The sequence below is a fragment of the Drosophila biarmipes genome, chromosome 2R (genome assembly GCF_025231255.1).
Source record: "Drosophila biarmipes strain raj3 chromosome 2R, RU_DBia_V1.1, whole genome shotgun sequence".
NCBI classification, from domain to species: Eukaryota; Metazoa; Arthropoda; class Insecta; order Diptera; family Drosophilidae; genus Drosophila; species Drosophila biarmipes.
In genome coordinates, this window is record NC_066615.1 from 7011004 (window position 1) to 7024265 (window position 13262).

General features: G+C 48.8%; 1 protein-coding gene across 4 annotated transcripts in view; it reads left to right on the forward strand.

Moving 5' to 3' along the window:
* The window catches only part of LOC108026714 (mucin-5AC), a 39749-nt gene that overhangs the window by 20034 nt on the left and 6453 nt on the right, over positions 1 to 13262 (forward strand). For 2 of the 4 annotated variants that reach the window (XM_050887723.1, XM_050887722.1), the window contains exons 3-9: positions 186 to 414; positions 1795 to 2432; positions 2689 to 2821; positions 2939 to 3153; positions 3960 to 4994; positions 5257 to 5652; positions 12517 to 12818. In XM_050887723.1, coding sequence (XP_050743680.1) covers positions 186 to 414; positions 1795 to 2432; positions 2689 to 2821; positions 2939 to 3153; positions 3960 to 4994; positions 5257 to 5652; positions 12517 to 12818 — 2948 coding nt within the window. Of the gene's footprint in view, positions 1 to 185; positions 415 to 1794; positions 2433 to 2688; positions 2822 to 2938; positions 3154 to 3959; positions 4995 to 5256; positions 5653 to 6734; positions 7003 to 12516; positions 12819 to 13262 lie in introns of those variants that run through there. The other 2 variants (XM_017097822.3, XM_017097821.3) reach the window with 1 other exon arrangement.

The following is a 13262-nucleotide window of genomic DNA, read 5'->3' on the forward strand; positions in this document are numbered from 1 at the left end:
TGGCTGGCACTTGACTGACTCGAGTGGAGTCGATGTTTGTCCGTGGCGATGGATGTTTGACACATGGCAAACAGCGCGCGACACAAGTACCTACACCCTTCTTATCGCAGGCAAACACGGAATGCAACTTTATTTGAGCTGTAATTAATGGAAACTATAGCCGCTCACTATTTTCTCGATTGCAGCCCGACCGCTATGTCCCCGGCTCCCCCATCTTCCGCGACTCCAGCAGCCCAACGCCCCACCCCGCCCTCGCGGGGCCTATAACATCACCGCCCACCTCAGCCTCCTCCGCCTCCGCTTCCGCCTCGCCATCCCCCTCCGGCAACATCGCCAGCAGCACCGCCAGCAGCAGCACCACCGCACCAGGAGCAGCCGCAGGATCAGCAACGTCCAGGAGCCGAGGAGTCAGAGGTAGGTGCCCACGGCGGTGTAAAGAGTAAATTAATAGTTCGCACTTAAGTGACGTTTTCTTGAAGCCACGTGATTGAGTTTATAGAGTACTTTTGCCAGCATAGAGCATTTTATAATGTTCAGTTATTTATTGGAAATGCGTCCCAACATTTTCCTAGAAAACACAGCTCTTTCTCTCTGTGTGCGATAAGATTTGTGGTCTGATGGCTGATAGTTGACACAGTTTCTGCGACATTTGTGTAAATAATGTACAATGGAAACATGCAAATGGCCCTGCCCGTATAATTTCCGGGCCTGTCAAACTTTGCGCGAATTCTGGGCCAAAGCCTTCGTCGGAGTCGACCTCTTTTTGCGCCTCGAGTTCCCTGACCTCCGCCGGTCCGCATGTCGCCCATCCAAGGGACTAAGCTGGCGAGATGGCGACCTTATGGGGAATCTCGTTGAGTGCGATTGGATAAACAACCACAATTAGGTAGGGGAGTGGAGGAGGGCAGACCGTCCGAAGACCGGGATATTCTGTCGTCCGGTCCGCACAATTAATTGTGGAATGGAATTCGATTATTTGATGATTATTATCTCAGCGCTGTTCGATTGTGTGCTTTGTTTTTCCACGAAAAGTTCGCCTGTTTACGTGCGAAAATCTCCCGCCCTTCCCCACTTTGTGGCCAGGGAAAGTCCCCGGGGACACGCCACTCTCCCCCGGAGACTGCAGCCCAGTTACCCCCCGTTCGGGGTTGAGTCACCTAATGGCGCAACATGTGAGCCACCGGTGAATGAGGTGCCCGTGTCACGCCACAGCCATCGATTTTATTTGTTGATTTAGGATGGAACAGCGATGGTTGCAGGGGGCAGAAGCCCACGGTTATCGCCGCTTCTCGTCTGTGGGTTGCAAAAGCCACATACAGAACCCGTATGCCAGGAACCCTTGTACTGCGGTTTTAATATTCCAATTAAAAGGGGTACAAGTGAAACTCCAGGAAGGGAAAAATGTGATTAAATAAATGGCAGTGCCACACAGTTGTTGTTTGACGTTAGGGGTTTTATAACGGCGGGAAATCAAACATTTAAAAAAAATAAGTTTGTTTATTTAATTAACTTTAAATAACATTGATATTTTCATCCACATATAGTATAGAATATACTATACCACATAAAATCAAAATAAAGACCAAGAGATAAACAAAAACATCCACTGCTTTAAAGGTTAGCTTGGTTTCAAAAAGCCACGCGACATATTGTATTTTTGTGGTCAGGCAACCCCACTTGAGCGACCGCAATAGGAAACCGCAGTCTAAAATTAAAGGGTCCCCTGGGAAACCGAAACTGTTTTTGAGTGTACTTAACCGACTTGTCTTTCGATCTGCTCTTCCCAACCCTCAGCCATGACGGCATCTCTTGCTCATGCCGCACAGGGTAACCACAACAACAACAGCAGCTCCAACAGCAGCAGCCGAGCCAACTCCAACTGCGTCTCCGGAAAGTCCAAGCCACCGGCTGGTTATATGAGCACCCGATCGGCGGCGATGATGGCCCTGGCTTTGGGTCAGACCTCGGGCGGAAGGAGCGACAAGTCACCACCAGCTCCCCGAGCCAACTCGCCCGCCCCATCTAAACCCCAAGCGCAGTACCAGTCTCAATCCCAGGCGCCGTCACCCCATCCCGGTGCCAGAAGGATATCCAATGCCGCTTCGCTGCCCAACAACGTGTCCCGTTCGAAGCCATCCACTCCCTCGGCGACCAGGGCGGCCGTCCAGCTGAACGGTTCCGGTCTCTTCTCCGGCGGCAGCAACTCCAGTGGCTCCGACAACGATGGGTTCAGTGCGTCCGGCTCTTCGGCGGCCACGGCTCTGCGGCGCCTGTACTTCAAGAGCGGGCGGAGCATCAAGAACAAGATCAATGCCTCGACCACGTCGGCGACTCCTCTGAATGGACTTCCCTTGAATCCCGTGTCCAGTGCCTATCACAACTCCGTAGCCGGACCCATGCACAATATGACCACTGCAGGTGGAGTGCCGAAGGTAAATATTGGGGATAAAGTGGAGTTACCTATAAAATAGGCTATAAGGAATTGGAATTTCGTTCACCTTTGGGCCTATTGTATATGCCATATATAAATTCTCATAAAACACAAAATATCCTTTGGCGATTTGTGGTTGAACTATGTCAAAAAAATGAAATTAAAGCTCGATAGCTAGTCGTTATAAAGGAAATATATAATGGTTTGAAGCACTGAGTATTGGCAGAGCCAAAGTAATTACTCTACTCCGCTTGCAGCTGGTGGTCATGGGGACCTCATCGGCCTCGATTCCGGACACCACCATCAACACGTCCACGGACTCGGCCTGCACCCTCATCACGAACGTAACCCACACGGACACCTCCGAGACGTGCGACTCCCTGGACCTGGGTAAGAGCACACATCCTGCTTTGATTGCCTGATTGATGTCCTCGCGGGCCGCATTAATTAATCAACTAATCAATCTGGCCCGCTGCTCCGCGGGCTCCTTGGTGCCTTCCTTCTCAGGTGACAACTCGGGACCCAGCGAGCCGCTTTTCAGCTCGCTGGAGGAACCGCTCCTCACCGCCGTCCACATCGACTCGGAGCACGAGGGATTCGGAGGAGTGGGTGGCATGGGCGGTGTGGGAGGAGCCAATGGACGCGGTGCCACTGAGCTGGAACTAACGAGCTGTTCGAGGTACCCGCCCAGGCCCGACATGAATCTCCAGGACAGCGTGGAGGTACGAAACGGAATTTAATTCCGGATTTAATCCGCTTGGCCAGCAACCGCTTCCGGCCCTGAATCATGTGATTATTTACTTCGCATTGTGCTCTGATATCAATGAAGGGTGCCTGAAGTGGTTCTTTATGCCCTTTAAAGCTCGAAATTCAGATTATTCAATGTTTGAAATTCCTCAAAACTGGCAATTTATTATTAGCAAATCGTGACAAATGGGAGTTGCTATCGTCGTGACTCAAAGTCAAGGATATATTTATTTTTACAAGATAGAGCACGCGTATCCTTGAAGTAACTTGATTTTAAAACCTACAGTGATAAAAAAAATTATTGAATTCAAGAATATTGTAATCATTCAAAATATTTTTGGCTATAAATAAATTGTAAGTATTTAACTACACTAGTTATAGATTTTAGGCATTTATTTTAACAGGACATTAATTAGTGGAATGGCCAAAGAATTGAACAAGAAAATGTATTTTGTATTGACTAGTATATGTTTCTATTAAATTTAAATATTTAAAACGACATTTCAAATTCAATATCCTAGCAATTATTTGGAATAATAAAAATATCAGTGTACTGGATAGTTTAATGTTATGAGGAAAGTATAGTTTACGTAAAATAATACTTTTTACGACGTTTTCCTACAATTTACTTAATCGTCTTGCAAAGCCAGAAGACTTGTTATTTTATCCTGATTGAAGCAATAAGCTTTATTATTTATTGATTGCGTAGCGTGCATACATCAGCCTTATGGAGCCACCTATAAACTACATCGCCCACCATTTTACCCCTTTTGCGTTGCAGAGCCAGGAGTCCTGTTTATCCATCCTGACCGGCGAGCCGTCTTCCACCACCCCCCTCCTCTCCTCGCAGCGGCGTCACCCTACGGGCGGCCACTCGCCGGGCAGCCAGCGGGAGGAGCGGCGGTGCCGGGACCGGGAGCCCAGCACGGCTCCACCGCCCACTCGGGGGCGGGAGCACTTCACCTTCGACCCCCCACAGTCACCGAAGTCGGCGCGAAGCAGCGAAAAGTCCGCCAGCCACTTTTCCTTCAAGAGCTATGGTAATGACTCGGGAAAGGACATGGCAGCAGGATCCGGAGCAGCAGCAGGGGGAGGACCTGGAACGGGGGCTTCAGGCAACGGGGGCGTGGCCGCCAGCGAGGGCGATGAGGAGGATGACGAGCGCAGTGGCGAGAGCGTTGGTCATCGCAGCAAGAAGCTGCGACCCCGGGAGCGTGACCCCAACCACATCTCGCCCAGCGTGTCGCCGTCTCACAGTCGCCGGGCGAGTCCGAAGCGGGAGAAGCGGAGGACCACGCCCATCGCCTCCACGGGGGCCATAGCCAAGGTCAGCTCGGCGCCGCCCACAATGAAGGAGGCGAATTTCTTCGGGAGCTCCGGGAAGCAAAAGCAGTCCAGGCAATCCCAGAACATCCCGCCCCACCAGCTGTCCCCATCCGCCCAGCAGCGGAAGTACTCATCCAGTTCCTCGAGCGGAAGTAGCGAGAGATGCCTGAGAGAGGCCACTGGCCCCGGCACCATGTTCCCCTTCGATCGCGAGGCTCTGGACTACGAGCGCATCCAGCGGGAGTGCTTCGCCCCCAGCTCCACGACGGCCAGCAACAGCAGCGATTCGGAGGCGGAGAACTGTTCCGTGTACGAGAGGAAGTCCGGGGCAGACATCTTCCAGCAGTACTCGCGCTTGAGCCATCAGGAGCAACTGCAGCAGCACTACCAGGAGCGCGATCGTCCGCCCTCGCGCAAGAACTCCAAGCGCATTCGGCCGGACTCCGTGATCCACACGACCATCCGGGAGAACCAGCAGTACGTGCCCCAGGTAAATGCTCTTCCTTAGGGTGATCAATTTCCCTGGTCTTGGTACTGTAATAACCAATGTGGTGCTGTCTAGTGTCTATCTTTCCGCCTCTTTCCACAACATTTCCTTATTACTAAGACCAGTGTCCTCGTAGGCCTGTTTTTTTTTTAACCCTTCTTTTTTAATTTGAAATGCCGGTTTTAGTTTTAGCTTTTTCCCGATGGCTCTTAACGATCCTTAGACTTAATTAAATTTGTTTAAGACGATTTACGATTTGGAACAGGTGCCCCACTCGGACGCCTTCTATCCCCAGGCCAAGTCCTCCTCCTCGCCCAGCGACCACTCCTACGCCGAGCTGAACAAGTTCGAGGACATCGCCAGCAAGTTCGAGCAGATCCCGCCCAAGCACGGCTCCATGTCCGGATCGGGGTCGAGGTCCGGGTCCCTGTTGAATCTGCATCACATGATGCCCAGTCCGGGCAGCGAGTCCGCCGTCAGTCCCACGGACTCCGCTCGCCGCAGATCCTTCAAGAGCAAGCAGCGGCACCAGAAGGAGGAGCACTTCTACATCCAGACGGAGGATCGCAGCAGTGGCGGCGGACCCATCAACGTGACCGCCAATCCCCTGGAGGCGGCCGCCGTCTGCAAGCAGCCACGTGCCACAATCGTCGTCCAGCAGGTGAGTACAGTGGGGGGTGAGGTAGTAGGAATAATTTTATTTGCGGATACAAAACTAAGGATTTATTTATTAGAAAATTTAATGACGGTGGTTCGCTTGATTTTAAAAATTCTTACCTTTTCTGAAAATATGATCATCCAGTAATAGATATTTCTGATTAAAAATTGTAACGGTATCATAGTTTTTCTATGAAACTGCTGCTCATCATGTCTCCTACTTTTACCTGTCTATTTATAAAAATTCATCACCAATATATTTATTTAAAACCAATAAACGAAGTGCAATAAAAAGATAGAATTCCTTTGCCCAAGAAACGGAGATTATGAGTTCTGATTGATTCAGGAATGTAAAAATACGATCAGTTAGTAACGTGAATTTCTTGTTTAAATCTTTCAAACATAAAATTGATCTATAAAACTGCAACACATCATCTCCGTTTACTGAGTACAGTAAGTTCTTATGAAGGATTCCTGAAGGATTTTTACTACGATTTCCGAAGACACTCTCAGTTGTAATAAGATTATAAGTTCATAATTAAAGATCCATTAATGATTTCATCTCCCTTTATTTTACCTGCCCATTTACACACCTAAAATCTGCTGATTCCTGTAAGTTCTTTATAAAGGGTCTTAGTATGTGGATGTAGAATTTCATTTCCGAAGAAACTCCCAATTGTAATGAGATTATGAGTTCATAATTAAAGATCAATAGGCGAAGTCATCTCTCTCTATTTTACCCAAAATCAATCAAGATCCGAATAGAGGGTAGTAGTTCCTGGATGTGTAATACCATTTCCCAAGAACTCTCGGTTGTGATACAGATAATGAGTTCGTATTGATTTATGGGCAGGTTCTATCGACAATGTCTTCCTAGCACATCTCTGGGGCACATACAGATGACGGAAGCTCTCTTTGTCCACCTCTCCAGCTCCGATTCGCTCCCTTGTGGGGTCTGCCACTCGTACCGCTTTGTCCGTGCTCACCCACTCCCGCTTTCGCTCTCGCCATATAGTATCTCTCTCGGCGATTTTCACAGCTAATAAAACGGGGCGCGCGCCGCCGATCTCGTCAGTTATAGAGAGCAATCCGAAAGCGAAGCATCGCCATTGGGAAACGGCATCGCGAAGAACCAGATACAAGAACCGAGTATTAAAGATCGTGTTGTTCAGTGCCAACCTGTTAGTGTTCGCTATGTGAACTCAGTGACTCGAGGACATACTAAGAGTTAAATTCAAGACAATACAATCTGCACCTGAATACCGTGTCGAAGTCTATAAATCCGGCGAAGCAGTGAATCATGGCGCCCTTCTACAAACGCATATGTCGCAGTCTTTCAAAGCGGTACAAGGAGGTAACTATAGCTACTCCCCACTTGGCTTGGGTACATCCCACAAATCTTGCTGCGACATGCATATGTATCCCCCTTAGCAGAGGGGCATCCCACAAAATCCCTGACGCGCCCGCTTGATTGATTGTGCTAATGAGCCGACAACCAGCCGGGGGCCCGGGCTCCAATGAGCCTCCACAGATACACAGATACATAGATACACTGATAAGATACCGAGTTGACGCCTTGATCCATCGAACAACCGATAGGCGAGATTTATCGATGGGCAGTGACGTCAATTTGGCCATAAATTTCATCCCGCTCCGCTCTGCTTGGGTCCCAGATAGTGGCTGTGGATTAATTCCCTCCCAGATCGGAATTCGGGCGCTCGCTATCGGGTGGAGACACCCACTTATGGCTGTGAATATGGCGACAGAGCCGTCGCTCCAGTGAATGAGTTTCTGACCCACAATGAATTTGTCGTAAATAATTAAAGTGTTGCAAGTGACAGCGAAATATGGGGGTATCTTTATTATTCCGCACATCTCGCAGATGACAGCTGTCAAAATAAACTACCACAACGGCCGAGGGACCCAGTTGCCCAGTTTATAGAGAGACCCGCCGTCGGTCCAGTGCCAGATCGCAGGTTGTTTTCGCCTTATTTATTTACTTGCTCAAATCGGATCATGAAAACATAAAAGCAAAGGCCGCCGCAGGCAGCGGTGGGAGGGGGCAAAGGGGCGGGAACTTGTCATAGACCCAGACACATATAGGCAGATATAGCATCTGGCCGAGTGTGTTCAACGATTTCATTGTAAACGGCAGTGAGTTAGCATTTCATTCTCCGAACTTTTGCCCATTATGCATAAGCAGAGAGGGAAAGTCCTCGGGGAGGCTGGAGCAGTGCATGCGTAGTATCTGGACTCACAAACAGATTCAGATAGATTATAGGTGTTCGTTGCAAAGGCATTTCCTGGTGGGGGCGGGAAAACACAACAACGGCCATGCATATATGAATGCGGCGCACAGGGAGGAAATTATATTTTCATCCAAAACAAGCCAAAGAGTGACGTCCGGAACGGAGATTTTCCAAAGAACCGAGCGAGGGCCTCATCCTCCTTTATTTGGGGCCAGCCTTCAGGTGCAAAGTGTAGTTGTTTCCCGCGCAGATCGATTGCCGTAAGTTTCGGACTTGGGGTGTGCGTGTGTGGGCATCGAGACGTATAAATCTACATAAACTGCAGAGTCCCAGCGATACCTGGCGATTTATCTACCGATTCAGCCCCTTTCACCTTGCTTCTCTGGCGAATTATTAGCAGGCACGCACCTGGCTGCGACTGCAGCCTTGGGGAAGGCGGGTGCTGGGTGGTGGGAGTGTTCGTTTGGAGGTTAACTAGTCCCCCAGCACTGCCCCACCATGCCACTTCCACCTTCAAAGTAAACATCGGCAGAAACGCAAACATGTTTCCAGTTTTTCCCCCATTGTCGGTTGTTTCCTATTGATTTTACATTGAGTGCCCCAATGGTTTCCTGTGATTGCAGGCAAATGTGTGAGAGCGTGCACTTGCAGTTGCTCGCCTTGGACGCCATAAGCCGGTGCGTCCTTGGCAGCTTTTCCGCCTTAAACGGCTCTGCCCAGATCCGCGCCATAATTACCCAAATCACTGAGCATGGCTCGCTAACTAATTGGCCATTATTTGTATCACCACGACCACACACATTAATTGGCCGGCTCAGCCTTCAAAGGTCAGTTCCCGAACATTTCTTGGCACTTTCACTGGGCCCCGCGGCCATTCACTCTTTAGTTTGCGGAGAACCGCCGAATGGGCCGATCATTGATACATGATAAATGGCCAAAACGGTTATTGACTCTGCCAGGGCCACGCAGTGTCCGATGGGGCTAATTATAACGCGGCGTGGCTAAACACTCGCCCGCCTTCTGCTCGGCGTCTAGGGTTGTGGTCAGGGCCGCGATTAGACGCACCTCAACCTTAGACCGGCCATCTGAACCCACTAATTGCCCGACCTGGCCTGAACTTTCCTCCCAGCTGGACACCGCTGCGTATGCTTGATAATTGCCAACGGCTGCCTAATTCGGCCACTTGATACCCCCCACTTCGACGTGCTGGGGCCTCTTGACCCCCGCGGCCATTTCGGAATCACTTTCCCTTCTTTTGAGGGCACTGTGCCTCTGGGCGGATTCGGACTCAGTAGGCCACTCTGCGCGAGGCCAATTGCCCTGTAAAGTGACATTAATTGGTTGATTTATGAACGGGCCCGCACCTGGGCCAGTTTGCATCCCCTTTGATTCCGAATTCGTTGACCCCGTTCGGCGCGCGAAGGCTACTGCTGCGTTTGCTGCACTGCATCTGCATCTGAGTCTGCACTTTCTGCAGCGGAGCCATAAATAAACCTTTGCTATAAATAAACACGCACAAGGAGATATAGATGTGAGAGCGCTCTGCTCTGGTTATTGCGCACATGTCTCATGTCTCACATACCAAAGGCAATCGTTCGCGGAAACGCTTTCCAGCGAGCGAATAGTTGGCTGCAGGTTCTTTACCTGGCATGCTGCACTTTGCACTTTCCCGACAGACAGGTGAACCATTTCAGCTGGCAAGAAAATCCCCTAACGAGGAGGAATCGCCCGAAATGTTTCACTTTGTTCTGGGGAAGAGCGGTCCATCAAAATCAAATCGCAGACACTTCTCGTGATTAGTGTGTGGCGAGAAAATGATGGTGTTTGGAGCATCATAGCGTAATGCCATGTTTTCCTTTCGCACCGGGAACAAATCGCTGGGCCGGCCCCCAGCAGGTTTTCCGTGTTTTCCGCGCTGTCCCGAGTTCCCCCGCGAACGCTTTTTATTTTTAATATTCGTGCCGCATGAAAATAGCCAGAAAACCTGGCCACCCCGACCGCCGGCTCCTTAGCCGGATTTCACAGGCGATTGAACACAGAGCGGCGTAAAAATAAAACAAAAACATGGAAAAAGTGATTTGCATGCATGGCGCTTGCCTTTTTCAATACACACTCGCCGCACTAAATGTATTTTTAAGCGATGCCAAAATTGGAGGGAGCGCGCCGCTCGATCGGGTGTGAAATGAGTTCTGGCAGCTCCTGTAATATCAATTATAATTTACGCGGGCATTTCGCATAGCTCAGATGGAGCACTCCATTCCATTTGCAGTTTGCATTTTTCAGTTTGCCTAAACAAAACAGAAACTAATTGCATTCCCATCTGCCTGTTGTTTCTGGTTTTCTCCTCTTAGCACTGTGCTTGATTAATTATAGGCATTGATTCCTGCCATCCAGCACGTAGACCAGGCCTTTGACAAACCCCTTCTTTCGGGGCAGACTTTCCTCGCTTTCCCTCGCTTCGAATTCCCAGCATTTTATCTGCCTGTTTTTCGGGAGGGCTATACATTTTCCTAACACCTCGAGTCGGTTTGCTTTTTAATGGCCGATTCCCGGCGTTTGGATACACAATTCCACTGCGTAGTTCTAGTCAGCACCAGCGAGGAATCTTTGAGAATATTTTTATAAAAAGTCAATTAAAATTCGAATATGACTTGAGTTACCCATTGAAATTTTAACAAGAATTTTACTGGGCGAATTAATTAAATATGGAAAACAAATTATTGAAATTCGCTTACCTATGAATAAGTTATCATAATAATGTTGGCAAAGTTTTTGATAAAATTCATTAGGTTTTCATTTTTGTTTAAAGCTTTCATCATTAATGTCTGACTGCGCACTCAAAGTACCTAAAATGTAGTGCCTAATGGAATTTTGTATGCTCTCTGGCAAGTGACAGGTTGCCCAGTTTAGCAACTGCATTGTTTGGCAAACTAAACATTGATATGAGCAGAAGTTTCGAAGCTGAAGTTGTATCTAAGTTTCAAGCAGCCATGGAGGATGAATTAAATTTTAATAATGAAAACCATTTTGCAGAAATGCTAAATGCTCAGCCAGCGTTTTCCTCGCAGTGCTACCGTGCAAGTTCTGTTTTTCATCGCACTTCTTTTCCGCTTTTTGGAAACTCTGGGGTGTATGTGGCAACTTTTCCCCAATGCAATCTGCTAAAAATAGTCTGACGAAAAAAGAAGAACCAACGCACTAAGCGATGCAAGAAAAACTATTTTCGGCGTTTGTGTAATGGGGAAAATGGGAAATGGCAGCCAAGAGGAAAAGAGCAGCGTCACAGCGTGTCCCAAGCAATATTACTCATACGCCGCGTGTAACGCGTCATTGCTCGTGCGGTGGTTCTGCTTGGATGCTCGAGACTTTCTCGGCGGTTTCGTCATCGGTCAAAGTGTCGCATCCCCTTTCGGCGCCGCCAAATTGCTCCCCTGGGTCGGATCAGCCGAAAAGTTTCCCAGTTGGCCACTTCAGGCACTTGATTCGAATGAGGAAAGGTCCAAGTAGGAGGAGCTGTGAAATCGAGAGCCATTAGTGGGCGGTATCGTTAGAACCTCCCACACACACTTTGGCACGTTATTAATTAGCGCTTGGCCGAAATGCAGGCCAACTTTTTCCCTACTCCCCCACTGTCAGGCCTGCCAATAAAATACACAAATTAATTTGGGCATTCGCAGAATAAATAAATGTGTGTGTTCCCAGGTAGACCTTTCCGAGTGCCGGTGTAATTTATGGTGCAGGCGATTCCGCGTAAATTCGTGGTAATTTAACATGGCTGGCAGTCATTTGTTTTCGCCCAGACTGACAAATTTAAAGCCGAACTTTGATAGAGATTTATTTAGGCCAAACAAGGGAAAACATATTTTTTTTCTGGAAAGTACGAGTGTTCTATGACAATGCGATTGGGATTGGATTTGTGGGTAGGACTTGAGCCAGAACCAATTTGAATTTGAATAGTAAAACAGGGGCAATCAGGCTGGAGTAGCATATGTGAAGAGCTTATGTTTGCTGAATTGTTTTCTGGGTGGACAAGAATCCGCATTAATCATCAAGGCTGAATATTCCATATACTTCATTTGGCGAGTGCTTGGGGTGATTTGCATCAGTCAAATTAAGCCTATAGCAATAGCTTGTTGGGGGTATCATTTGGCGTTATAAGCTGTTGGCCAGGGGAATTCTGGTCAATAATCCTTGGCCAGTTAACCGAGGGCGAAACATAAATTTGCGGGAAATTCACCTCGACACGAATTGGGAGGAGTATTCGAATTTGCAACTGCAGACACGCAACGCAGAGGCTTACGGCACTTTCCTGGCTGTCAGAACACCTGTTCAAGGTGTCTAGATAAAGCAAAAACTTTTCAAAATCGCACTGGAAGACCCTTGGAGAGTGGCGAGTCCTTGGCTGGGGGCTGGCAAGTGTTTGTGCTGCAAATTCGTAAGCTCGTGGGTGGCAGGGGCAGGGGCACTGAATGAAGTCATCGGGGCCTGAGCACTTGGTCGAGTGGTTGCGATTCAATTGAAACTGCAGCAATCCGCTTAACAATCAACGATACTTCCGACACCCAGCCCTCTGTTCCGTGTTTTTTTGCTAACCCTCTCTGTGTTTCCCTTTTTTATAGCCCTCGTTGAGTCTGGACAATACGGTGGAGACGCTGCTAATCAAGAACGAGGGGGACTTCATCAGCGTGGAGCAGGGCAAGGAGCTGGTGGCTCGCAAGCGCAACTCGCAGCAGCTGGCCCACCCGCCGACCCACCTGCACCACCACCCCCAGGGCCACGCCCACCCCCACAGCCATCACAATCAGAACCACAACAACCAGCAGCAGCAGCAGCAACAACACAAGCGGGACGAGAACATGAGGCAACTGCTGGATGTGACCAACACCCTGACCATCGAGGAGCTGCGCGACTTCGAGATGCGGTACGTTCCCCAGGCTGACCTTTGACGGATTACTTTTTATGACCGGGCACGGGCCTGAGATTTAATTTCCGATTGAATGCCAATCGATTTCAGGACTCTCGTAAAATGCCCAGACCAAAGCAATCAAATTTTAAATGCTCAAATGGAGGAGAATCGAAAAAAACGAGAGCGGGGTCCACTTTTATTGCCTTCACCTGCCAGCAGTTTTGCATTGTAGCAGACGAGGGATAAAGCCATAATGGACTCTAACTTTTCAAATTACTCACACGACCTGTGGCCAGGTCTGGGGCGAATTTGGTTTGTTTCCATTGCAGAACTAGTCGGATAAACAAACATTTCGGACTTGCGCGTGGACGCAGTTCCTGCAGTTGATTGTCATTCTGCAGTTTTAAACATTGCAAATATTCCGCCTGCCAGCTGGACTGCAGCGCATTAAATTCATTA